General features: G+C 38.6%; 1 protein-coding gene across 1 annotated transcript in view; it reads left to right on the top strand.

Annotated features, from left to right (window-relative positions):
* The window catches only part of baiap3 (BAI1 associated protein 3), a 66,480-nt gene that overhangs the window by 30,740 nt on the left and 8,942 nt on the right, over positions 1-26,798 (top strand). The window contains exons 3-28 of the mRNA XM_066674277.1: positions 186-273; positions 825-902; positions 5,095-5,202; positions 7,176-7,235; positions 10,982-11,048; positions 11,902-12,115; positions 12,330-12,374; positions 14,230-14,307; positions 14,414-14,519; positions 15,684-15,791; positions 16,194-16,286; positions 16,385-16,488; positions 18,555-18,672; positions 18,906-19,030; positions 20,230-20,320; positions 20,422-20,478; positions 20,637-20,734; positions 21,227-21,278; positions 21,384-21,535; positions 21,758-21,881; positions 22,187-22,327; positions 22,789-22,884; positions 23,181-23,396; positions 25,499-25,567; positions 25,661-25,740; positions 25,973-26,081. Coding sequence (XP_066530374.1) covers positions 186-273; positions 825-902; positions 5,095-5,202; positions 7,176-7,235; positions 10,982-11,048; positions 11,902-12,115; positions 12,330-12,374; positions 14,230-14,307; positions 14,414-14,519; positions 15,684-15,791; positions 16,194-16,286; positions 16,385-16,488; positions 18,555-18,672; positions 18,906-19,030; positions 20,230-20,320; positions 20,422-20,478; positions 20,637-20,734; positions 21,227-21,278; positions 21,384-21,535; positions 21,758-21,881; positions 22,187-22,327; positions 22,789-22,884; positions 23,181-23,396; positions 25,499-25,567; positions 25,661-25,740; positions 25,973-26,081 — 2,677 coding nt within the window. The remainder of the gene's footprint in view (positions 1-185; positions 274-824; positions 903-5,094; positions 5,203-7,175; positions 7,236-10,981; positions 11,049-11,901; positions 12,116-12,329; positions 12,375-14,229; positions 14,308-14,413; positions 14,520-15,683; positions 15,792-16,193; positions 16,287-16,384; positions 16,489-18,554; positions 18,673-18,905; positions 19,031-20,229; positions 20,321-20,421; positions 20,479-20,636; positions 20,735-21,226; positions 21,279-21,383; positions 21,536-21,757; positions 21,882-22,186; positions 22,328-22,788; positions 22,885-23,180; positions 23,397-25,498; positions 25,568-25,660; positions 25,741-25,972; positions 26,082-26,798) is intronic.

Here is a 26,798-nt window from a genome sequence, read left to right as displayed (position 1 = left end):
CCAAATGGGCTGCCTGCTAGTGTCTGCTAATGATCGCACAATGCTGCATCAGAGGGGAATCCTTTCCTCCTGTTGAGCTCTGAAGCGAAGCATTTTTTCCTCTTTTTCTGAGACTTTTGAGGTAAACAAATATGCAATGCATTTCTTTTTATCTGTTTTGCTGAACAGATCTGTTTGTGTTACAGGGTTGCCAAGGGGAACGGGGAGTTCTTTGACCGAATGAACAAAATCATCCAGAAGCAGGAGAGTCTGTTAGCTGCCACTCAAGCTGAGGTAAGTATAGGATTCGCAAGGGATTGCACGCCCCAGCGTGCTCCAGCATCCCCACGAGTCTTCCCATGGGGAGGCAAGTGGGAGAAAGGCAGCCTAGAGGCTGTAGGAAGCTCTGTGTGCAGAAAGAAGGATGAGGCTGGTTTTAGAGGCTGCAGGTTCAGCCGTCAAAAGCTGCTCTCAGTGGCTTTTGCTCTGTTACACCCACACACAAAGCAAGTGTCTGATTTAATTTTCCAGATTGAGAGGTTTATAGGGGAGCACTGCTCCCCCACTGTTCTATCACTGAGGTTCTGAAGAAAGGAGAAATCAATAATAAAGGCAGACTAGCATAGGGATTCATTCTTTACCAGGAATTACAAAGAAAGCGCAGTCTTTCTGATAATGGAATAGAACGGCGTTTATATGGACTGCTCCTAGCAGATCCAAAATGGTTCTTAGTTCTGCATGGTGACAGAGCTGGATATTGCTGAGCAATTTAGGGATTTGTTCCATACCCTGTGCTCTAAGCCTCGACTCAGCCTCTTACTCCTCTCTCCCTCACACGTATCAAGGAGGAGATTATCGCAGGTCCACCGCCTCCAGAGCATACAGACCAGGCCTTCGTTCCAGAGAAGGCCACCAGAAATGAGGTGAGACTTTTGACTATCCCAAGAAAACAATAACAAATGTTGGAGCATATAGAGCTCTTCTCCATGTAAATAAGAAATTGTATTACAATGATTATCTTTTTTCCCTTGTTGAGTCCTTATCTGTATTAAGATATTCCTGAAAATACATTTTACTCTGTTTTAAACACCAATGGATGTTTTTAGATATGTGTGTTTATGAAAGGCAAATGTTTGTTTATTGAGCCGAAAGTAAGAAAGCTGTAATTTAAAGACAATGTACACGATTGTAATCAAATGCATTTTATAAAATTCACAAGATATTTCCTCACCATTTGCTAGCTCCTCAGTCAACTTACATGCAGGAAACCGGTCTATTGTGTTTACATAGCCCCAGAGTAAATGCAGTCAGTAAATGCTAAAACAAAAAAAATACAATTGCAAAAAAAAAAAAAACTTTCTCTCTGTCTGCTGATGGCAGAAGCAGGATTTTAGATAATGAATAGAGCCCCAAATGTTGAAAATTATGAACCAAGATGAGGATATTGCTCTATTCCTGAGTGTAGAATTTACATATTTTTGCTGTTTCGGCTCACTTAAGGTGGAAATGCATTACCAAAACAACTCAAGTTACAAATGAGTTTCTGTGGTAATTTGAACAGTGAATAAAAACTTACAGACAACACATACAAACAACAGTTGTTTTTTTTTCCATTACACTTTTAAAAGACACTGAGCTTCCAAAATAAAACAAACCAGAGAGAACTGCATTTCTTCACAATCGTAGATGTTCCTTTAAGTGTATATACTTGAACACCTAACTTGTGTCTACACTCATTGTTAATTTTATCAGCTCCACTGACCACACAGGAGCACTCTGTAGTCTGTTTCCCTGAACACGTATTTATCCCCATTTGACCATGTTCTTCAATGGTCAGGACCACCACAGAACAGGTGTGATTTGGGTGGTGAATCATTTTCAGAGCTTCAGTGACACTGATGTGGTGTTGTGTTAGTGTGTATTTAGCTGGTACAAGTGGATCGTGCTTGAGTTTTTAAACACTGTTCACTCACTGTCCACTCTCACCTCATTGGTCCACCTTGTAGATGTAAAGTCAGAGAGAGCTCATCTGTTGCTGCACAGTTTGTGTTGGTTGTTCTCTAGTCCTTCATCAGTGGACACAGGATGTTTTTGACTGGGTATTTATGGTTGGTTAACTATACATAGTCCAGCAGTGACACTGAGGGCTTTAAAAACTCTAAAAGCATTTTACTGTGTTTGATCCACTCATACCAGTGCACACACTAACACACCACCACCACATCAGTGTCACTGCAGTGCTGAATATGATACACCACCTAAATCATGCCTGCTCTGTGGGGGTCCTGACCACTGAAGAGCAGGGTGAAATGGGAATAAGATAGAATGCAGAGAAACAGTTGGACTACAGCCTGTTATTGTAGAACTACAAAGTGTTTATATACATATATATTTGTCAGGTCATATATCTTTGGCCAAAAATACATTCTGCATTGCATATACCAAATGAAATGCATTTCTTAGTCATTATTTGTAATTCTTATCTGGCGTTATTACCATCAAATCCTGCAGCTAGACTTGGAAATGTAAAAACAGACAGATTATTCCAGCAGCCCTCCTGCTGTTTCTGTTTCATTGCCTTCTGTTTGCACATGTTTTTTTTTGTTTTGTTTTGGTTCATGTCTCTGCCCTTTGCTCCTAGTGTTTCCTGTCTTAGTCCTGCACCGCACCTGTGAATTTGTGGATGCTTCATATCTGTCCGCGTGTTTAAAAGCTGTGAGTCTTTGTCTTTTCTCTGTCAGCCATTGTGTGTGTTACTGTGCCAGTGTTTTGAGTCTCAGCAGATATTGTTTGCGTTTGTTCTCGGTTATGCTCTGTGTGATTGTGTGTATACAGTGCTTATTTTTCATGTTATATTGAGTAATTTGATCCACTTGGTTTTGGTTTGTTTTATTTTTATTTTTTTAGTCTGTGTTAAGATTAATGTTCAGTGTGGTTTGTTCTACTTTCATTTATTTTCCTGACCTTTATTTTACTATACTTTTTTTGTGGTAAATATAATCCAGCTCGTATTTGTTTCCGGGCTCCATGCCTCTTCCTCCCCTCGTTATATTTTCAAACACATAAAAAAACCTAGCTATCCATCAGACAGGGTCCTGAGGTAAACAGTCAGACATAATTTCTTCAGCATGTTTAACACATCAATGTCCTTACACCATTTTTAAAAATCTCTGCCCTGAAACAAAAGCTTAATGCCGTGACCTTATCCCTATTTTCACACGAATAGAAGGGCGAAATATGGTTTAAAACTATGCTTTCAAAAATAAATAAGTACATTAAAAAAAGAAATACATCAGTAGTGTCAAACATAATCATTTTTCCCTTTGTCATGTCCGTGTTGAGTGAGAAACAAGCTGGAGTGACTCTGGAGTACAATGTTATTTTTATCACAGAACAGCAGCATAGTATAAACAGAAAGTAAATACAATGAAAACACTGTAAACTATACAAAAATGGCGTACAATAAGCCATACAACACAAAAGGCCTAATTAACTGATGAGTTGATGAGCTAAACTCTGCAGTGCTGTGGCTCTCCAGGGCTGGATTCTGACTCATGATGAGGATATATTTAGAGATTTTGCTAAACTTATAGTTATAGAAAAATAAAAGATTGTAGCCAGGAGTGATTCGGAAGTGAAATACTTTCCTACTTGCCCCACTTTGGTTATGTAAAGGGTACTATGTGTCACTTTTAAGCATGGGTAAACAAAGTGGCAGAGGCATGTTTTAAGGTGACCACATTAAGTTTTAATAAACACAGTGCCAAACATGGAAAAAACACAATACTAACACTAGTAGACACCTTAAGACCAATGAAAGTTGACTAGAGGCTACATGAACCAAACTTATGTAGCAAGATATAAGGGACTGCACCTGTAAGCTGTCACATGACTACTCAATCTCAAAGGTGTGGGGCATGGCCAAGGAAACAAAATGGACCAAAAACAAGAAAAATCTAAACCCAGAACACACAGAAATTAAACTTAACAAAGTCCTCTTCACTCTTCCGTGCACCAAAAATGATTCGTACAGAAGCTCTGAACATAAAAGAAATTAACAACATAATATGAATTATTTGGCATGTTCAAACAACATTTCTCATTTAGCTAGTTTTGCAGTTACTGTTATTTAAACTCCAAGACTTTTAGTCGTTATATAATAACTTTAATTCACACTACATGACTTTTATTTACGTTCTATTTAAACTACAAAAATTGTACTTTGTGCCCATTTTTTCCTGTTCAGCATTTTACTTTCTTAACTTTTCAGCACCTCACAGATAAATGGTGCTTCATTATATTAATCCTCAAGAGATGTTGCCATGGTAACTTGTGTCCCTACTGCATCCCTCTCAAGCGCCACAAGGGGGGTTCATGCAAAAAAGCATGAACAGTGGTTCTAACTATGGGCTGTTCCTTACCACCAAACTATAATACTACAAGAAAACATTTAGGAAAAACGAAAAAAAAAAAAAACTAAATGGGGCCCCCTTGTGACTTTTTGCCTTGAATAGCTGGATATAGCTGGAAATGGCCCTGTCTGTAGCCAGTAAAGAACCCACTAATATTATGGTATGATTCAGTCATTGTTTCATTAACAAACGTCCCCCCAAGGACTTAAGCGGAAGTTTGTTTTAGAGGGATGCATAGTAGCAAGAAATTTATAAAATCTGACAGGTCTTATAGGTTAGTCTTTTTTTATTTTAGTGGTTTCTTTAAAAATGAGGAAACCTCCCAAAATATGCCAGTGTTAAATGTGAAAATATAAACCAGGTTTATAGGTCTAAAATTTTATTTAAAACTGATGTAAATGCACTATTCCATATTTTATACCAAATCCAATCAGAAATTTTAAGTAACTGAGGTATTTTTGACTGGCACTGTATATGCAAAATATTCAGCCGCATTCCAATAGTATATATATGCAGTGTTTATTTCAAGTTGCTGCATTTGTGACGTTTAAATAGTATAGATCTAACCAGTCTTTCCCCAGCCATTTAATCATGGTAATTACAATTTAATCACAGATCTCACATTTCAGCTCTCTCGCTTCTGCACCCCAGTGCAACTGAATGTATTCTGCATTACATGTTAACTGAAATTGTTTTCCTTTAGCTTGACTTATTGTATGAGGAGGCGGTCTACACTGTGGTCAATCGAGTCGGGGTGCCATCACCTGAGTATGTGACCAACGAAGGGGACATGTTCAACTACCTACAAAAGGTGACCACTTTTTTTCTCTTTCCATTTTTTTTACTCTTACCTTAAAAATGAACAACTGGCACAATCAGGCTGTTTCCTTTCTCTATCAAGATCCACTGAGATACAAACAATTAGCTGACTTTGATTACCACCAAATGCAGAATGAAAATGAGCAAATGAACACACACACACACACACGCACACACACACACACACACACATTTACACTAACATTCCCTGTTACTATTGTTTTGACCTATCCCTCAGAGAATGGAGGGGAAAGGGGGTCGGTGGCTTGTTTGCTTTGGGTTGGGTTTTATGAATCGTAGCAGATGCTCTTGTTTCAGATGTGATTAAACATCAAAGCCCACGCCTGCTGGGGATTGATGTTCAGCGCTGATATTACATCCGCTCAGCCACTGTCACTCCAAAAGCCGCCAGCCTTGTCTTCGTCTCCTTTTACAAGGAGGTGACATTGAGCTCACTGTTTGAAGTGCCCTCTCTGTCTTACTGGCAAAGCAACAGCTAAGAAAAAATAGTTAAGGTATTTTTACCTCAAATATCACCTGTCAGTTTGAGTTACTGTTCAAAGCCAGAAGTGCTGGAGAAGTTCTTCCTGCTGCATAGAACTAATAATTAAAAAATATAAAACACAAATCAATTGACCAAAATAATTTGTTAGAAGAAACTAATATAAATATTATTCAAGTGCTTTTTTGAGCTGATATTTTCCTCATTAATAACAACAAATTATATCTTTTAATCCCCATTCAGACTGGGCTCATTTTGTAAGTAAGTTTCTTAAATGAATGTAGTACTTTGTATTTGACTGACTAATTCATATGAGTTTAAATGTCTAATTTTTGCAGATTATCCTAGACCATTGGACAGAACATTCTTAGCTCAGATGCACACATCAATCTTACACCTCAAGCCACTTGTAATAACAATAACAACACAGCACACAGAAGCATGTATTACTAGACAAAGAGCTCAATTGTTTTCTTTCATTTTCTCCCCATTTTTAGTCATTGTCAGTTGGACATGTTAGCTACCAAGTTGAAGTCTTCCCCAAAGACATGTAAAGACAGCCAAGGCATATTTGCAGAGAGGAGAACACTAGCTGCCCAGTTCTGTTATTTTAGTTAACATATGCCCACTATGGCTAGCATTGTGCTGGTGGGCGTGGGAGGGCCATACTTCTCACCAAAGAAAGAATGAAGCTAGTTGTGTACTCTGATGTTCAGCTTTGTGTGGCAGTTGCATCACTGGGAACTGAAAAATCTGCATATGATAGAGATTGTGTTTTGAAAGTTACCCCACTAGAGAGCCTCAGAATGCTCCAGGTTAACTGGAAAAAAATGCTGATGTTGAAATTTTGTACTGGATAAAAATAGTGCATATTTTTGGTAAAGCAAATTAATCCAACTAAAACCTGTTCATAGTATCTGTCAAAGGTTCATATTAGTTGCTGCATAATTAACCTTGACATGAGTAGCGGACTAATGTAAGGTGGCTTTTCTGACAATTATTATTATCCTGTTATATTTCATCACAGTTGGCATTTCTGAGCATATTGTCAGATTGATCACCACTACAGAACACTTTAGAAGATTTCTCAAGTAGTGAAGGGAAGGTGTCTCAGGTTTAACTCTATTGAAGTGAACTTTGCAGACTGAAATTTTAATTAAATCTTTAAAAAAAATCAGTGAATGCAGAATTTTCCATAGCATTTGTGTCTGCAGCAACTGTCTCAACAATATATCACACAAATTTCTGCAAGTAATATAGTAGATTTTTGCCATTTTGGTAACATCTGGCCAAGAGTTCAGATGTTCCTAGAACAGCTTAAAGGAGCTAAATCAGTGAATCATAAACCACTTCAGCAAACTGTCAATGCAGTTTATAACCTGAATCCTTGATTAAGCTGATTCATATGTCTGAGTACCTGTTCAATTGATAACAGTCTTTATCATGTTGTCTCTCTACCTCAGGTGTTTGACATGGGTCAAGAGGAGCATGACATTATTCTGCAGCGAGTGCGGGAGTCCAAGGTGAGGGTCTTTATGAAGGCCTGCAATGTTCATCAGCAGTTATCTCTGTTCTGTGTCTGTGCCTGAGCAATCTCATTTCTATTTCTATGACCGTTATGTGGCCAGTTAGACCTACCATCAAAGACTGATTCAGCGTTTCCTCTAGAGCTCGTGTGTGTGCTAAATTCATCCTGATCAGTGCTTAATTTGAATTGGATAATTACTAGTATTAGTACAATAGGAAAAATAACTTGGATTTAACATACTGATTCACAGATCATCCATAATATTATGATCACCTAATTGTTTCTACACTTACTGTCCATTCCCTCAGCCTCACTGACCATACAGGAGCACTTCATAGTTCTACAAACTGACTGTAGTTCACCTGTTGCTGTGCATACTTATTACATACTTGATTTCACATGTACCGCCGCAAAATCACACTAACAACAACACTAACACCAAGTCAGTGCCACTGAAGTGCTGAGAATGATTCACCACTCAAATCATACCGGTGGTCCTGTGGGAGCCCTGATCATTGAAAAACATGATGATAGGAACAAACAAAATATGAGGAACAACAGATTCTGTAACTGTAAACTACAAAGTGCTCCTGTATAGTCAGTGGAGCTTAGAAAATGGACAGTGTAGAAAGAAGGTTGTGGTCATACTGTTGTGGCTGACTGGTGTATGTTCATAACATATGACTTCCCGTAACGTCAAACTTTATTGGAGTATGCCTTTTGCCATTTTTATGCGACCCTCACAAATATCAGGTGAACTTAGTTATAAAGATAGATCAGTTGAGTAAAATATATAAGATAAAAACTTGAACAAATTTAGATTGAAAAGAGGAAAAAATACCAGAGGTAAAAGCAATTTGTGAATACCAGGTTTTCCCAGGAAAATCACAGAAACTGAGAAAAGGAACATTGTTAGACCTGTGAAGAAAAAACCCAAAAGTACCCTCCAAAGAAGTGTGTGGGGTAAAAGTTTCAGTATTCACCATTTGCCAAATTAAAAAAAACCTGTACCAAAGCCCAATTACAAGATGGAGACTTGTAAGGCAGTACAAAGAAAGACAGAAATATCCTGCCAAGTTTGACCTATGAGGCAGAGAGAAAGAGTGAGCGAGAACACTAATGAAAGTAAAGCACATAATTTAATTCGTGAGCATGCATGGCAGGTGGTGGAACTTACTAGAACTTTATTCTAAGTGATTTGGTATCAGTCATATTGGTTCATTCATCATGGTTTTTTGAAAAGTCTTTTTAATTTTGAAGGAACCATGTGAATAGCATCATGAATCTCTATCATTTATCCTCTTGTTGTTATGAATGCATTCAGATTCAGTCCTTTAACCCTTAGAATTCAGAGCAATTACAAAATATTCAATTTTTTAAATTAAGTATTAGCAAAGAAAATCACTTGTACCAGCTTGTTTTGAAATGATCTTACATTTTTGCAGGTCATTTTTGAAGCCACTCTTAATATGTAATGTAAATATTAGTGAGGCTAACTTTGTATCTGGATGTGTAATTTATTAATAAAATTTAATAGCATAATGTAAGATACTACAGGTGAATTCTAGGGTTTTATTTATTTATTCTTTAATGCAAATATGTCTTTTTGATCCAAATATGTGTTTTTAACAATAGTCGAGAACAATATATCCTCATTTAGGCCAAAAAACACTCTTCATGCTAAATGAGATATGATGATGTATTGAAGATTAATGGAATGTTACAATTCAGCTTATGAGCTGACATGATAATGACTTTTGAATATCTAATACATTGACACAAATTATCAATAAACACAGAATTCAATTAATGAAATATACAACACTGGCAGTCACATTTTATAGGCCTAAATCTTTCCACTAATGCCATGTTATAAATTGCAGCTTACTGCTCTGTTGCATTTTAATTCTCAAAGCACTGAGCTGAGGCAAATCTGAGAACTCCTCTTGCCATTTGTTGAATTTTCTTAGCAGAATGACTTGTTATCCAGAGCCACATTGTACAAAAGGAAAATTATAACTTTTTGCCATTACTAATTGTCAAATCAGTTTCTATGTCTCTATGGCATCCACTCATTTTTTCAGTATTATTTAAAAAATGAACATGATGTGTGGATTTTCGTGCATTAACTCCATTAGTATCATTGAACAAAGACCTCATAACAGCTAAACATTCAACTACAATTTTGAAACAAAAATACTAGTCCTGATGACATTTTCTAGGCATTCAAAATGTGTGTGTGTGTTGGGGTGCTATTCTTATCAATTTGTCTGTTATAAAAATTTATTGATAAATTGATATGTGTTTTCAGTGTTCTTTGTCTATTTTCTTTGTAATAGTAATGATACAAAGCAAATATGCGGTTTACCCAGAACATCATGATAAGCAGTGTACATTGAGTTGAGCACTGTTTTTTGTAATTTGCACAGAAAATGAGACATGAGCCTAAAAAACAGAAAAAAATGTATTATTTGTCCTTCATGCAACTGTAAAGGATGTATTTAAATGTCACAGTGAAAGAGGCTCCAGGCTCCTTAGGCCATGCTTCTACTAAAAGGTTGTGAAGGAAATGGAGAAATATTGTGCCATTTAAGTGCTGCTCACAATGAACACCTTTTTTGCTCACACTCTGATGGTGGTCACTTTGGAGCTCAGAGAGATACAAAAACCTCACACTTTGCACCTGAAGGAGAGAGAGAACCTATTGATTGCTGTGCTCCTGAAAGGGTCAGCTGCCACAGGATTGCATAGTGCGAAACTCAGTTTGGATTTTTTCAAAAATCTTCACAGAATTACCTTTCGTTTTGTTTGCATGCTCCTGCAGACCACCCAAGCTTAACCCACATGCTGGAGAGTCGTCTGGTAGATATTCCATTCGGTAAAAATGGGACTTAAATGTGTACAAGAAACCTAATGACCAGTTCTCAGTAACTTAATACAATCTTAATACATTTTGTCCTAAATAAGTCTTGGTTTGTGTGTACAATTGAAGGAAAAATCTTCAGTAGATAAGGATATTTACCCTACATATACATGTTTCAAGATTTCTTTATTTGTGTATAATAGCTCTAATTGTGGTTCACTAGAGTCCTATAGATTTAGCAGTGGCTTTGTAATTCTTTCCATACTGGTAGATCTCAGTGACCAGGTTTCACATCTGTTTTGAATCTTTTAAAAATGAGCTTTACAGTGCAAGATTCTTTTTAAGTGATATTTAGATAAGAAGTAAATTGTAAATTGACTAGGGTTATCTGACTGATTTAGTAAATAATGGGGCATTTTCTCACAGGCCCAGGTTGTACTGAACAGCATCTTTTCATCTGCTTTACTTTTTAATTTTTCATTTAAAATACGAATAAAGTATTAACACATTCAAATAACTTTTCAAAGTTCAACAAAAAGTATGGCTTAAATATATTTCCCAATCTTTGTGTGGCACAATAATAGTGGTCATTAAGAAAATCCATGTTTGCAGAATTGGTCTTACTAGTGTGCTAAGAAAAGAAATGTTTTCCCATCTTTCCCATCTATTTCTTGGCTTTCCCAGTTAAAGTAAAATAAATTTCAAAGCCAGTAGTGAAACAGGCTTTTGTTTTCACACTCTTCTCCTGGATTCTTTCTTTAACTGTGCAACCTTAGGAGGTCCTGCTGTGAAACCTCCTCATGAAGCAGAGCAGCTAATAAGAGATTTTGTGACTGTTACACTTTTATAACCTGCATGCCTGACCCTTTTTTTTTCAGAGAGCAAGCTATTCTCTAAGGGTCTCTGTCATGAAAGGCAAGAATCTTATGGCCAAAGACGCCAATGGTGAGAAGTTTTCTTAGCTTTTGCAGCCTTTACAGTATTCAAATACTCTAAGAACAGGTTTACAGTAAAACATGATGCGGCATCAAACTTTTTTGAAGTGTCAGTAAAAGTTATTTTATTAAAAACCTGTTTCCATTTTAGAGACAGGTGATGCCTCACATTTTCTATTCTCTCTGATGCCAAGAACAGCCAAGGCTAGATATGTGTACCAATATGGATATTGATTAATGTATATGTCTTCCAATACCTATACATGAAGCAGCCAAATGTTTAAACCCACTAATAGGTGATGTGATTAACCATGCTTATCTGATTACCATGGCATCTGCCAAAGAAGGGATGTATTAGAGAGCAAGAACTTGTGAGGAGTTCCCTGTTGCAGTGCATAGAAACTACCAGCAGTTTTCTCAGGAATGAGAGTGGTCTGTGAAGCAGTGACAGGATCATGAGGACACAAGGTTCACTAATGTGTGAGGGGAGCAAATGCATGTCCATCTGGTCCAGTTCCAAAGAGGAGCTACTGTAACAAAAACTGCTGAAAAATATCAGTTCTGACTCTGATATAAAATTGTTAGAGCATACAGTGTATCACAGCTTACTGTGTATGGGGCTGGGTGCCCATGCTGGCCCCTTTCTTCTTCACACATCAATGAGAGTTGAGTATCAGTGAAACTTTCTCAGACCACCTTTGGTACAGAACACAGCTAGACTTTGCTTTGTCTGTAAATATGAGACTTTGGAAAATGCATAAGAATATGCCAGGATATAAACATAAGAATGATCAAATGGATATGCTGTGTGTGTCATTCCTGGATGAGTGTAAACGTATTTTGGCTCCCTGCTGGCTGTGTAGGTTACAGTGACCCATACTGCATGCTGGGAATTCTCATGGGACAAAGCCCCCGAGAGACAGAGGAGAGGAAAGAGAGGAAGTTCAGTTTCCGCAAGAGAAAAGAGAAATTAGAGAAGCGCTCCAGCGTCAAGGAAGTGCTGGCTGCAAGGGACATCCAGGTGACCGATGTCAAACCTGAGACGCTGAATCCTGTGTGGAATGAACACTTCATTTTGTGAGTCAAAATTAATCAGAGCCATGTCTTGATTTAGTTTGCTTAACAAGGCATGAGATGCACAGTGATGGAAATGCTGTAGATAATAATTGGCTAATTTGTTTTTGTACATGGATATTTGTGAACTTATCACACTCAGCTTGAAATGTTCCCCATGTGCACGAGTAAATTACACTGATACATGACATTTATCTTTACATCTTTTGCTACCCAGTGATATTGATGATGTCCAGAGTGATCTTCTGCATTTGGACATATGGTAAGAAGTTTGCAAAAGTATGAACTCTTGAATACATAAGAATTGCTCAAAGGCTGAATGCTGTTTATCTGTATTTAGGAGGCCTTTCACATATTAAGCCTAGACCAAATGGAATTAACATGTTCATTCATAATTGATTCAGCTATTTGGATCTGGGAAAACAGGCCCTTTTTGGGCTGGTGCAGATAATGTCAAGCAGTGGTCTCACTGCTTTTTTTAAATTACCTCAAGCTTCTCCTAGAAAATAAATTATTTCCTAGTTTAAACAGAAGTATTCTAGAATTTGGAAATATATCTAGTCATCCTGGTCATATCATTACTTGAGTTATATCAATTATTTTTGTGAACACACTTGAAAAATGCTCTATAAGAGAATCTATGCGTCATATATACACAAACGTGTTATTATGGCAAGACTTGTGCCTCCCCAGGAAAGAAAGACACTGGAGGCAGAAGCTGTTTGGTCATTTTGCCATTTGTTAACACAAAACAGCATTTTAAACATCAAACAAAAACAGGCTTAGTTCCTCTTTCTTTCATTCTACAATTCCTAGTCCTTTATACCTATTGCCATACCTAGTGACAATAGGTACCGAGTGAGGAGAGTCATGTGTCCTCATCCCTGTCTCAATGCTTGCATCTCAGGTGGAAGTTCTGCAAGTCAAAATATCTTAGTTGTTACTCTGCCAGGGAGGCATTGTTGGGCAGCATATTGGCTTTATTAGCCCCCTCCATCCTGTCCTTCGTTATCTTTATTTGTAAAATTATGAAAATGAAATGTGCAATTATTTGTCATTGTACAACGAAATGTGTCTTCCATATTTCACCCATATGTGGCAGTGAACACATTAGGGATGTGTACACTCACCCAGAGTGGCAGGCAGCCACCCTCAATGCCTAGGGAGCAGTTGTGGGTTCGTGCTTTGCTCAAGAGCAACTCAGTCATGGACTGAGGAAGGAGCACAGTGTTGTTCCTTCACTCCCACCACCCCCAAATTAATTGCCGGTTGTAGGAATCAAACCAACAAACTTTTAGTCCTAAGCACTCTTCTCTAACCTTTAGGACACAGCTGCCCAAATATTTTAAATATCCAGTGAATCTTATTTTGAGTTTTATTATTTGTGCGTATTTTGTTCTTAATCAAATATATTGTTTTAATTTGATTTAACTACAAAGGAGACGTAAGTGTCTTATTAAGAAAAAGGTTTGAGATGAGCAGAATTAGACCCCTTTTAATAAAAGCAGAGTCAAATAGGATTCCAAAATTCTAGATACCAGGTTAATAGTGTAGATTTACATATTTCTTGGAGAAATGCAGAATTTAAAGATACTAGAGACCATTGGAGGTTAGCAAGTTGGATGGATATAATCAGATTAATCAGTAATTAATCAGCCAATAAGAATCCTAAAAACTATTCAGACTATTCAAGAAAAACACTCTCCATATATTCAGCAAACATATCTGCTACCAGACCTCATATATTACAAACAACCAATCGTTCTGTAAGTAATGAACATTTATGAACATTATTTAACATTATTTGGAACCAGATGGGACATACATTTAAAAAAATATATTATTAATTATTAAGTAAAACAGAGTTTTGAATCTGCATGACTGTGAAACTGAACTATTTTTTGTTTTGTTATTTAAATAAGTAACATGAGAGGCAGGCCCTAAATGAACCGGTGTGGAATGACCCAGTTGCTAAACATGAGTATATGAGATAATTGCATTTGAGAAGTCCATTTTTGGCTGAATGTTCCTCTCTAACCAGTCTGTGTTGGTTAAATTGTAAGCAAACAATCCATCTCATGAACGAGATAACCCAGAAACCCATTTTCCCTCCCCAGGGATCATGATGATGATGTGTCTGTGGCTGAAGCGTGTCGAAAGCTGAATGAGATCAGTGGGCTCAGAGGAATGGGCAGGTATGTCCTGCATTGTTGAGAGAATTAGCACACAGTTGGAATGCCAATGGAATGCCAGTTGCGTATTCTCCCATTTATGTACCCTTCAACCTATTATTACATTTAGGTACTTCAAGCAAATTGCCAAATCTGTGAGGGCCAATGGGGCGGCAGCATCAGGCAGCGAGGAGAACGCAGATGATTTTCTGGGTTGCCTGAACATTCCATTAAGTGTAAGTTCAATTGAATACTGAGTGATTTAGTCCACACCAGTGCTTCTCTAATGGGGAGATAGAGCAGTGTTTAAGGGAGTATGCAAGAAATTTGACAAAATGTGATTAAAGCATAAAATATTAGTCACCAAGCAGCCTATTAGGCTAATTTAAAATGACTGTGACTAACCACCTCAACAAATTTACAGCCCAAAGGCTGTAAAGCAGCACTTCACTCATTGCAGTGTAATTCATTCGCAAATCTCATTGCTCTTGGAAAGCTGGCAGTATGAAGAAAAAAGTAAAAGTCTATAGAAGTTGCTCTTCCTTGGCTTCAGTTACAGCTTTGACTTCTCTAGGACAGCTTTACACTAAGTACTGGCACTTTTCTTTCAAGATTTAACTGCATTCAGCCACATTAGCATGAGTGAATTTAGACTTATTTTGGATGGTTTGTAATAGATCTCAAATGGGATATCAGCTCATCCCAGAGGAAACAGTCCCATTGCTTTATAGTCCAATGCTGGGGAGCTATATACCATTCTACAGTCTAAGAATCTAGACCACATAATAATTGAGCAAAGTTCCAGAATGTCTTATTGGATTAGCAGTGCTGTTTTAAGATGATTATACAAACTCTGCTTGTGTGGTTGTGAGTAGGACATCATTAAATAGATGAATTCATTAATTATAAGGGCTGTTAAGATCCTTTTGTACATATAGCTAAATTCACTATTTAGAATGGTGGTCTACATGCATGCAAATCTTTTTGTTGTTTTGGATTAATTAAGGTGGAAATGTCTTCAAACCCTGGAGATGGCTAACTGCATACAGAAAGTGCTACAAAACTAACGTGTTACAAATGAGTTTCTTTGGTAATTCCAACAGTGAATAAAAACATACAGACAAGTTAAATTTCTTCCACTTACAATTAACAGTCATTTATCTGCCCCCCAAATATACTACTCCACCTTTATAGACACTGAACATAAACAAACCAGAGAGAAGTTTCCCCGCAATCATAGAGGTGTCCTTTATTTAAAAGACTGTTTAGATAAACTAGTTCATTGTTATAATATGGTTTTAGGGGACAAAACATTTGTTCAAACAAAATGCCAAGTAAGTGTCTCAGGAATCTGCATTTGTGAAATAGATTGGAAATACAACTGTTGATTCTCTCCCCAGGAGATTCCAGTGGTTGGCTATGATAAGTGGTTCAAACTTGAGCCACGGTCCAGTGCGTCTAAAGTGCAGGGAGAATGCCACCTGATCCTGAGGCTCTTCACCACTCAGGTAGCAAAGTTTATCTGAAGTAGACTTTAAACTCCAAAACCTCCCATCTATCCCCCCTACCCATTTTTGGTTGGAATAATTAATGTTTTGGGAGATGTGCAGCGTTAATTTTTAAAAGGTGTAGACTCTTCTAATGCTTTCCACATAATACCTTGCAAATTATAGCTAATGTTCTTCAAAACTCTTTAGTGGTGGGTAATTACTGAAAAAAGGCAAAACCATTAAGCATTGTAATTTTCTAAAACTCATTCTAAAGTCATTTATTAGTAACACAATCGACAAATACAAAGGTTTAAGTGAAATGATTTTTTGACCTGGAATAGAATCTTCTCTATTCTAGTTTTGCATTTACTTTTTTAAAAGTGTACTTTGTTAAAATACGCTTTTTGTCCTGTTCTGCAGAGAGACACGGCTTTGACTAAAATGGTCTCAAATGTGGTCATCCATCAGAAGATGCTGAGTCAGATTTTGGAGTATGAGCATAACCATGTTCAGGTTGGGCTGTAGTATTTATATCTAACACAATTCTCTCATAGACATTTTTGATCCTGACACATAATGACAAGTATCTTCTTCTCTGGAAACCCCTGCAGAAAGAACCCTATAACTGGAATGGACAAGTGTGTCCAGCAGCATGGACTGTGCTTTCCCATCATGCTGTGCAGTCTGACCTGTCACCACTACAGCAGTCAATCATGTATGTCTCTAATTCCAGTGCTATATTGAGAACAACATGGCTGTTTAACAACATATCATACTGAAGATAGGTGTATCACACACACACATATATATATACATACACACACACATATTTACATCATTCACTTCATGGCCTTCCTTCAGATTCAGCCTTCTAAAACCATGTTGGGATTGAAGGAGTTTCTCAGGGGGGTAGTTGTAATGAAACATTTCGCATGTCTTTTTCGTCTCCTTAGCAATAAAACACCAGAGTGCCTTATAATTACTTCAGGACGTTAGTTTCCCAAAATGCACTTTAGCATCCAGACCTTATCGTTGGTGCCAGAATACAGGCATCTAGTAGTGGTCAACAGGTTCTCCTGCTGTCCACCACTGACAGGTTTCTTTCACCCAGCCGGCATCAGCTGCACTCATTACAATGTCACGGGCACCAAATGTGTCTGTGTATTCTCCATATCAGATTACAGTTTATTATACATTAAATACAACATGGAACATTGTTAAATTTGTGTCAAATATTTAAGATTAACCTACAAAACATATGGAGGGTGGCTTAAATACAATTAATAAAAACTGTTTTATATCTTCACATGTCTTTGTAAAACTGAAGATACAAATAACAGCAGTTCTACATTGTGAATTATGGCATTAAATAAACTGTTAATACTCTTGTTTTTATATCAGCATTCATCAGCACTACAACACTGAATATTTTTAAATCTCTTTTGGAGAAATCCATTTTAGCTTAGAATGTGCCCATTAATAAGTTGCAACACCTTTTGTGTGTTTACAGTTTAATTGTTAGGGACGAGGGGTGCGGACTGACGGATGCGGACGCAAACGCTAATAACACAGACTTTATTCAACAGGAAATAAACGAAACAAACATTAACGAACTAGAGGACAAACACTAAAAGGGGAAAGAAAAAGACTGAGAACGAGAATCGGGAACAAACATTACGAAGGGCAATACAATCCAAAGAACAACTGAACGAAACATTACCAAGAACAAGGCGAACATTACAAAGAACAATACAATCAGAAGAACAACTGACATAGCAAACCATACGAAGAACAAATGAACGACAACAGGAAGTGAGGGAAGGGGACTTAAATACAACAACAAACGAGAAACACCTGAAACGGATAACAAGAGTGACGAACAAGGCGGAACAAAGGCGGGGCGTGAACGACAACAAAACAAAGCCATGTGCTGAGATCAGGAAAACAGACGAGACGAGGGCGTGACATTAATTGTACCTGTGTTTTTCTTGACAAGGCAGAGATACATTTTAATTTCTTCATTAGTTTAGTGGTACTTGCTGTCTTCTGATAAATTTTAAACTTACAGCTAGCTTTCTTTTTAAAGGGCAGAAATGTAACTTTTTATGGTGAATTTATTCAGTTTGGAATTTCTAAGGTTACATTATTCATGATGCCAAATTGCACATAAAAATTACATGGTGGCGCAGCAGGTAGTGTCGCACACACAGCTGTAGGGACCTGGAAGTTGGGGTTCAAGCCCCACTCCAGGTGATTGTGAGGAGTTTGAGGTGTTCTCCCTGTCTCTGCATGGGTCTCCTCTGATGCTCCAGTTTCCTCCCATGGTCCAAAAAAGCACATTGGTAGGTGGATTGGCAATGCAAAAGTATTCATAGGTGTGTGTTTGTGAATGAGTGTATGTCACTCTGTGAAGGACTGGTGCCCCCCCCAGGGTGTGTTCCAACCTTTTGCCCAATGATTCCGGGTAGGCTCTGGTCACACCGCGACCCTGAACAGGTTACAGACAATGAATGAATGAATGAGAATACAGTACTCTCAAAGGATTTAGGTAAAACTTGAAAAAGAATACACTTTGATGGATATAAAGATATATGAGGGACAAAAGAAAGCTACTTTATGATATGGTTTATGTTGATATATTTTCTTACACTGTCAAAGGAGTCAGGTAAATATATCATCATAAAATCATATATATTTGGACCAAAAAGATTGCAGTAAACCAATGAAATACCATCCAGATAAAGACTTAATATCTAAACTAGTGTTTTATTTGTTTTGCAGTCGCTGGCAATGCTACAGCAGCCACCACCGCTCTCAGAGAATGTGCTACTCTCTGCTTTTTAGGCTGCTAAGGGCCGTGGAGGCAGAGTGGGAAGCTGGAGATGCAGAAAAGGAGCTGGTAGGACTTCTTCTGTTGAAAACTCATTGATTTAGAATAGCAGGGAGGTTTCATCTGGTGGTGAAAAATCTTGAATTCTCTGATGTCAAGGGCTTTTGGTTTAGATCCGGAGAGGTTGTGAAGGTCTTAGAGAGATGCTTTGAATTAACTGATACTCAGCTAGAAAGAGCTATAGTATGGAGAGTTTCTGTGTCTCTTCTTGCTGTTAATGTTGGTAATTGTTGTATTTGCAGGGGAGCCTCTTGGCACAAAGCTTTAAACTCTACTGTGACTACTGCTTGTCTCTAATGAAGAGCATGAGGCAGGTTTTTCCCTGTACCAACACTATTGCCATCACACGGTGTGAACTGATGCTCAGGTAAACACAAATACAGTGTGGGTGCCTTTTAATACAATGCTGTGTAAAGATGTGGCACAAAAACTAGTTGCATCCAAAATATTTCAATAAAAAACTTTTTGCCACACACTATTGGCTAATTTTAGAAAAGTTAATTTAAAAGTTCTAACGTTACTTTATTATACATTCACAAAATGTGTCCTACAATCCGCTTAATATTTACATAAACCACATCACAAATATTGGTTAATGAATACTGTGGAAATGTAACCAATTTAAAGCTACTTAATCAACTGTGTTGTGCTAGCAAGCTGGGATGTTGTTAAAGCTTTCTGCAGGACTGTAAAATAAGATACAGCTCAGACTCTTTCTTGTATTAAACACACAGCTATCAAAACATCCCTAGAGTCACTCACTGTGGGAAAAAATACATAGTTGACATTTTGACTGCAAGTTGTTGTCTGAGAATCAACCTCAACTCCCAAATGCATTGTGACATATCATTTAAAGGCATCTGGTGTGCTTAAATGTTATAAAATAATGAAAACCATTAAACATGATTGGCATACATAATAAGACAAATGTTAACCTCGCAGAAAAACGGATTTGAATTTGAGTTTAAAATGAATGTTGTATTAACAAACTTCAGAATTTAGATGCTCAGCACAATGTTTTTTTTTGGGGGGGGGGGGGGGGGGGGATTTGTACTAAAAAGTAAAAAAAAAAAGATGTATACTTTACACACACACATACACAAATACAGTTCTGAAAGCACTAAAGCCGACAGTCTATTCAAATTTAAATCTTTCTTGCCTGTCAATAAAGCAGCTGTGTGTGTGGAAACTGGCGTTGCTGTGCCCTTTCTGGCTCTGTACTCTCTAGGGGGGTCTGTATCGGATAGAGGGATTTAGAAGAATTGATATCCTGTGGGGCTTTTTCCACTGTTGCTTTTAAACGTAGTATAGTGCACTGGCCACCAAGGAGTTGGTCAATACTACTAGCGCTTTCACACACACAGATATTCCACAGTTTGATTAAATAGGCTGACAGAAATGACAGATGGGGTCCTTGTCTGTAAGCTCTAGCTATTGACAGTATACAGTGGAGTGCACATGCAAATTGTAGCATGCACTTGATTTTATAATGTGGAGGGATATTCTGTGCGTTTTCTTCTGCTTTGTGATTATTTACATTGGTCTATTTTGCCCTTTCAAATGCAGGACTATTGGGCAGGTACAGTCAATGCAAGCATTTAAGGCAGTTTGTGCCAACCGCAATGAACTACACCTGGAAATAGCAACTGTTATAAAGGTATGACGGACCCAAACTAACCACGAGTGGCTATTTTTATCAAACATTGAACACTTTCAGAGTTATTCAGGTCCTCTCATAATTTTTCACTCTGTATACAGAAAGGCACCGTTGAGTGGTACGAAGCGACAATTTCACACTTCAAACCAGATGAAGGGGTAAGTGTCTATTTTCAAACAAAAAGGGAAAAAGAACAGCTCACTAGGATTTCTTTATATGTCACATTTCATTAATGGGTGTCAGTCTGAACAGCCAGACTGATGGTATAGGTGCAGAATCTTTTGCTGACTGATGGCCTGTATTCCCTTGGCTGCAGACTCTGGAGGAGCAGTTGAAGAGACTGGTTCAAGTGGTGGATGCTGTCTGTGTAGATGTGCAGAGAGGGCAGAATGTCTACAATAAGCTCTTTCACAGGTAACAGCCTAAGATCTAGCCTAATGCAGAGCTCAGTTACAACTGTGCTATATGATAATATGTTGCAGCATGGTATAATTAGCATAGCAAATTACATCTATGTGATTTCATGAGTGTAGGATGGAAATAATTTAAAGGACTATAAAAACAATAACCCACTTAAGACCACAATTTATATAATTTCTAACATAGGCAAGGGGAATTCTTAGGCATGGCACGAAGTGGAGAAAAACACATGAAAAATAACACATAAAATAGCACAACCTAATGTGGCTTTACCAGTACGAATAGTACAATCATATAAGTGCAGAAACTATGCTTTAAAAACCATGAATGATGCAAATATAACAACAAACAATCTTTGATTTTGCTCAGTATGCTCATTTCTTTTTAAATTCTTCTCTAAATGTTGGCTTTTACAAATCAGCAACCTCACCTGAAAGAGAGACTATGTTCATTACTGCCTGAAAGAAACTGATTTTTGTCTTTCAGCTCAGTGAAGGTGGACTTCTTCAGTATCTCCTATCGACAGTTGGAGAAGCTGGTGCGTATGTAAATGTGAATGAAACATAGTTCACCTCCAATTAATTTTCCCATTGATAAACATGAGCTGGGAGAAAGAGTGGCTAATGGAGCACCTTGTGTCCAGGTGGCCGATGACGTGAGTGTTGCCATGGAGCGAGTTTGCGGGACCTTGGAGCAGGAAAGCTCTCGGCTGTCCCAGACCATGGGGGAGACCCTATTTGAGCTGTTCATGTCTCTGAAGACCCTCAAGCGTTTTAGAGAGTTCCTGCCTCTCAAGTGAGTCACCATGTCCCTAGGAATCCATCTGTGAGGATCAGATGATTGCTGAACCCTAAGCTATGCCATATGAAAGAGAGTGACTCATACAACCAGAGAAAGTTGTTGTAGCTATATTTGGCTCAGCAATCTTCCCAGTGATGCTTAATGCTCTACCAAGTGCTATATATAAATGAGCTGCTTTCTAGGTAGGCATCTGTTTTGTGTATGTTTTTTTTTCAGAGACACCAAGATGCTGGCACTCACTGGATTTCACAACTGGTTCAAAACCTCCATCCACAAATGGCTGCAGATTGTACATGAGAAATCTATCGACAGGATCCGCAAAGCGGTGGAGATGGACCAGGCAAGTTAGAGCAGAAATGAGGGAAAATATAGAAAGTCCTTGGCTGATTGCGCAACAAGCCTTAAGAGACGTGGCAGTATGGCATGTTTTTACATAATGACCCTAGAAAGCTGCAGTCTATCTGATTTCCATTTCCTCTGGTGTAAAAACTGAATAGTTTTCTTCAGTCTTGCACATAAATAGCTCACACTGGAGTGTGCCAGCAGGGTGTACCTTCAATGTTTATTTGCCATTTAAAGTGAGTGGATATGTAGCGAAAGATTCATTGCAAGTGTCTCAGTTAAATGTGTGTTTGTGTGTCACAGTTGGAGCAAGTCCCACAGGCAAGACACAGCTTCTCGGCTGTGGATGTCACCACGTGCTTCGGCCAGGTGCGAGAATTCTGGACACAGCTGGCCTGGCCCGACTCAGCAGGGGCCTTCATCTTCATCACTCGCCTGACTGATGTGAGCCGATGCCCATTTAGATCATCTTAAAAACACCTTTAATTAACACTCTGTAGCAAGCCCATTCAAATCAAATTTAGATATTTTTTCAGGTAATGCAAGTTTTAGCCTTGAGGAACCTTCACATAATATTCAGATTATATTTCCTGTGTAACCTGCACATTGTTTTCACAGGTCTGAGTTTTAGTGGAGGCTCTTATTTTTAAATACTTAATGGTCAATCAGAACAGAGCATTTATACATACAAGTCATGAAAACCCAGTACAAAACATCCATGTTATTTAGGAGATAGTAATGTATATATGTGTATACAGACACACACCACACACATACATACATACACATTGTAGTTAAACCTACATAAAGTGTACAGTGGACTTCAGAGATAAATTATTTAAAATATGGGTCATTGAAATTAGTTGTTCTAAGCAGTGGAAAAAGAATGTTTCTCTTCATTATAGAACTTCTGCAGCGAGGCAGTATCCTATTCTGAACTCCTGAAGCGCAAGATTGAGAGGAGCCAGCTGGGTCGAGACCACCGGAGCTTCACAGTGCAGGTACATCCCCCTGGGTGGCAGAGGGAGGAGGGGTAGGACTTTCATTGTGTGGCTGAGTAAATGTCAGCATGGAGTTTTTCTCCCTCACAACACTGCCATTTCAGCAGCATGTCTGAGCTGTAATGCTTTTGCCTTCGTTAGTCCTGGCTTTTCAGTTCTCACCATTTATGTCCAGAACCTCTGCCTTCCCTCCACCCTTTCTAGACCTCCTTATTTTCTCCCTCATTTTATCCCCTTTGCTCCTGTCACGTCCCTCCTGTCCTTTTCTTCTTCTCCCTCCCTCTGTTCTTGAGCAGCTTTGCGTGGCACTGAACAACACTGAGCATGTGCGGGTGTACCTGGCGGGGTTGCCGCGGGAACTGGACTGGCGGGGGGTGGAGCAGGCCATGGAGGAGTCATGCGGTGCTGAGGGAAAGGAGCAGGTGAACAAAGCCCTGAATGGGCAGCTTTACAACGCTGACCTGGACCTGCAAAGGGAAACTAAGCGCATCATCACACTCCTTACTGATAAGGTAGGGAACACCTTGGGCCGGTCATCACAAACTTATTTTTTTTTATATGATGATATAATTCTCTGAATGCATTCCCGTCTGAATGTAGCTAAAATCAAACCAAGGGCCCTGTGTATCAATAGGAATACGCATGATTATTCACAAAAATTCACTACATGTTAAAATTTGGAGACACCCCTTATAATTAATGAATTTAGTTTCTTTGATATGTCAGTAGTATTTAATAGAAGGTAAAGGTGTATTCTGTGTTAATGATTTGACTTTTCAATTTGATTTTTCACCACATAACCAAATTTCTCTACTTCTCAAATGCTTGTGTAAGGTAAAATAATGAGGTGAAGTTTCTTGAGCTGCTTAAGAATATTATGTAGCATGTCCCATAAACAAAATGTAGAATCAGGTTAGTGTGAGAATGAGTAGCATGGCATAAAATATGTATTTTTCATAGTGAAAAAAAATTCAGTATTACGAAACTGATGAGAAATCATATGTTATGTCCAAATTTGAAGAGTTTCTGCAGTTTCTTAATTTGACTGTTTTTGTTTTTCATGTTTTATTGTATTGTCTCTTTGGGATATTATCAAAAATGGAGATACTCAGAGAGCAGAAATGATAAAAATGCTGATTCCCATTAACAACGTATGGAGCAGGTATTATATAATACACTATATTGCCAAAAGTATTCGCTCGTCTGCCTTTGCACACATATAAACTTGAGTGACATCCCATTCTTAATCCATAGGGTTTAATATAATGTCAGCCCTTCCTTTGCAGCAATAACAGCTTCAGCTCTTCTTGGAAGGCTTTCTACAAGGTCTATGTGAGTGTTTATGGGAAATTTTGACTATTCTTCCAGAAGCGCATTTGTGAAGTCAGACACTGATGTTGGATGAGAAGGTCTGGCTCCAAGGCCAGGTCTCCGCTCTAATTCATCACAAAGGTGTTCTATCGAGTTGAGGTCAGGACTCAGGCCAGTCAAGTTCTTCCACAACAAACTTACTCATCCATGTCTTTATAGACCTTCATTTGTGCCATGGTGCACAGCCATATTGGAACAGGAAGTGGCCATCCAAAAACAGTTCCCACCATGTTGGAAGCATGAAATTGTCCAAAATCTCTTGGTATGCTGAAGCATTAAGAGCTCCATTCACTGGAACTATGGGGCCGATATGAACTACTGACAAATAACCCCACACCATAGCCCCCTTCGCCAAACCTTACACTTCACATTAATGCAATCAGACAAGTACTACTTTCCTGGAAACCGCCAAACCCAGACTCATCCATCGGATTGCCAGATGGAGAAGCGAGATTCATCCATCCAGAGAACTAGAGTCCAGTGGCGGCATATTTTACACCACGGCATCTGACACTTTGAATTGCAGTTGGTGATGTAAGGCTTGGATGCAGCTGCTCAGCCATGAAAACCCACTCCATTAAACTCTGTACGCACTGTTCTTGAGCTAATCTGCCTACCACTTTGTGGCTGAGTTGCTGTCATTTCCAATCACTTCCATTTTGTTATAATACCACTGACAGTTGACAAATGTTTGTTGAAGCAGTCTGCATGCCTAGGTCCTTGGTTTTGTGGCCATGGTGACTGGAACACGCAAATTCAGTGATTTGGATGGATGAGTGAATACTTTTGGCAATATAACATATAATATAATATAATATAATATAATATAATATAATATAATATAATATAATATAATACAATGTAATATAATATAGTATTTTATTTGTTTATCTCTTAAAATTATGCGGTAGAGATTTTGGTGCAATGTAACTTTACGATGTAGAGGAGGGAGTGTCTCTCTGGACTAACTGGTATTAGTCATCAATGTGAAACCAATAAATTGCAGTCATTAAACATGGAGAGCATTCATAGCATCTTTCATTTTTCTTCTCCAGCCTTTGCTGCTTAAGAGGACCTTTGAGGCAGGCCATTATGGGGCACTTTTAATAAAGAGCTTATCACCCTGTATTAGCTTCCTTTGCTAGATTAACTCTTGCGTGCTGTGCGGAGGGTTTTTTTGTTTTTGGAAGATGATGATGATGATGATGATGATGATAATGCTTTGTTTGGTCATTTTGTGCAGATGCTTCCTGAGCTCAGAAGATACATTCAGCACATCAGCCTCTCTCCGGACACCATAAACAACGATGATGTGAGTGTAGTGGCCCTCTCTGTGAATGCTTATAGTTGTTTTTCTTAACTGACATATGCATCAGTGACAGCCCTATGTTGTAAATGTCTCCAGGCAGTGTCTCCACTGATGAAATACCTAGATTCCACCTTAGTCATTCTCAGTGAGTCATTGGTGAAGGAGAACCTGGCAAGGTAATTACCTCCCACATTACATATTATTACAGTTCTTGAAGGGAATGGCTTGTAATAACACCTCAGGTAGTAGTAACTGTAAATATCAGCGACATGGGGAGTATTTATGTAGTTACATGGCTGCCTTTTGTTGGTAATGGTGACAGAGAACATCAGGTAGATGATTACTGTTGCTGTAGGTTGTTATTGTGCATGTGGAGAGTGTAGTTCTCCAGTGCTCCTGCTCCTACAGGGTCCTGCAGAGTCTCTGGGAGCTGCTCTTGAGAATGATTTTGGATACAGTGGCAGAAAACAGAGGAGTACAGGTGGAGTTCTACACCCGGTTCCAATACACCATCGAGGTTAGTGACCATGAGTTGGAACGAGGGGAAACTACTGAGTATTTGTAGTCAAACGTTTGTTTGTTCATTCACAGTCTGTAACCACTTATCCAGTTCAGGGTGTGGTGGGTCCGGAGCCTACCCGCAATCACTGGGTGCAAGGGAGGAACACACCCTGGAGGGGGCGACCGTCTTCACACATTCACTCACACCTATGGACACTTTTGAGTCGCCAGTCCACCTACCAGCGTGTTTTTGGACTGTGGGAGGAAACCAGAGCACCCGGAGGAAACCCACGCGAACACGGGGAGAACACACCAAACTTCTCACAGAATGTCACTCGGGGCAGGCCTTGAACCCACAGCCCCAGGACCCTGGAGCTGTGTGACAACGACCCAGCGCCACCAGCACTGCCCTTTTAGTCCATAAGTAATGAAAAAAAAATTGTTTTGAGCTGTAAGGCAGGGTTAAGCATCAGTATTTATGCCCAGGTATCCATGAGAGTACAATTGGCTTTATTCTTTGCAACTGTTTTTGACCACACTACACTAAGCTGTAGGACACATTCTCTGCTAGCTACCAGTCATTCTGAATCACTTGAAATTTTTTCATTTAATACTTCAGCTTCAACTTTCAGCATCCTGGCATCATAGGCCACCATCAGATATTCATCAGTCATCTTGGCAGCCACTCGTCCGTGTATTAAGGGGAGTCCCCACAAGAATGACAATGTGCGAG

The sequence above is a fragment of the Hoplias malabaricus genome, chromosome 6 (assembly GCF_029633855.1).
Source record: "Hoplias malabaricus isolate fHopMal1 chromosome 6, fHopMal1.hap1, whole genome shotgun sequence".
Taxonomy (NCBI): domain Eukaryota; kingdom Metazoa; phylum Chordata; class Actinopteri; order Characiformes; family Erythrinidae; genus Hoplias; species Hoplias malabaricus.
This window is presented reverse-complemented; position numbering and strand designations above follow the sequence as displayed.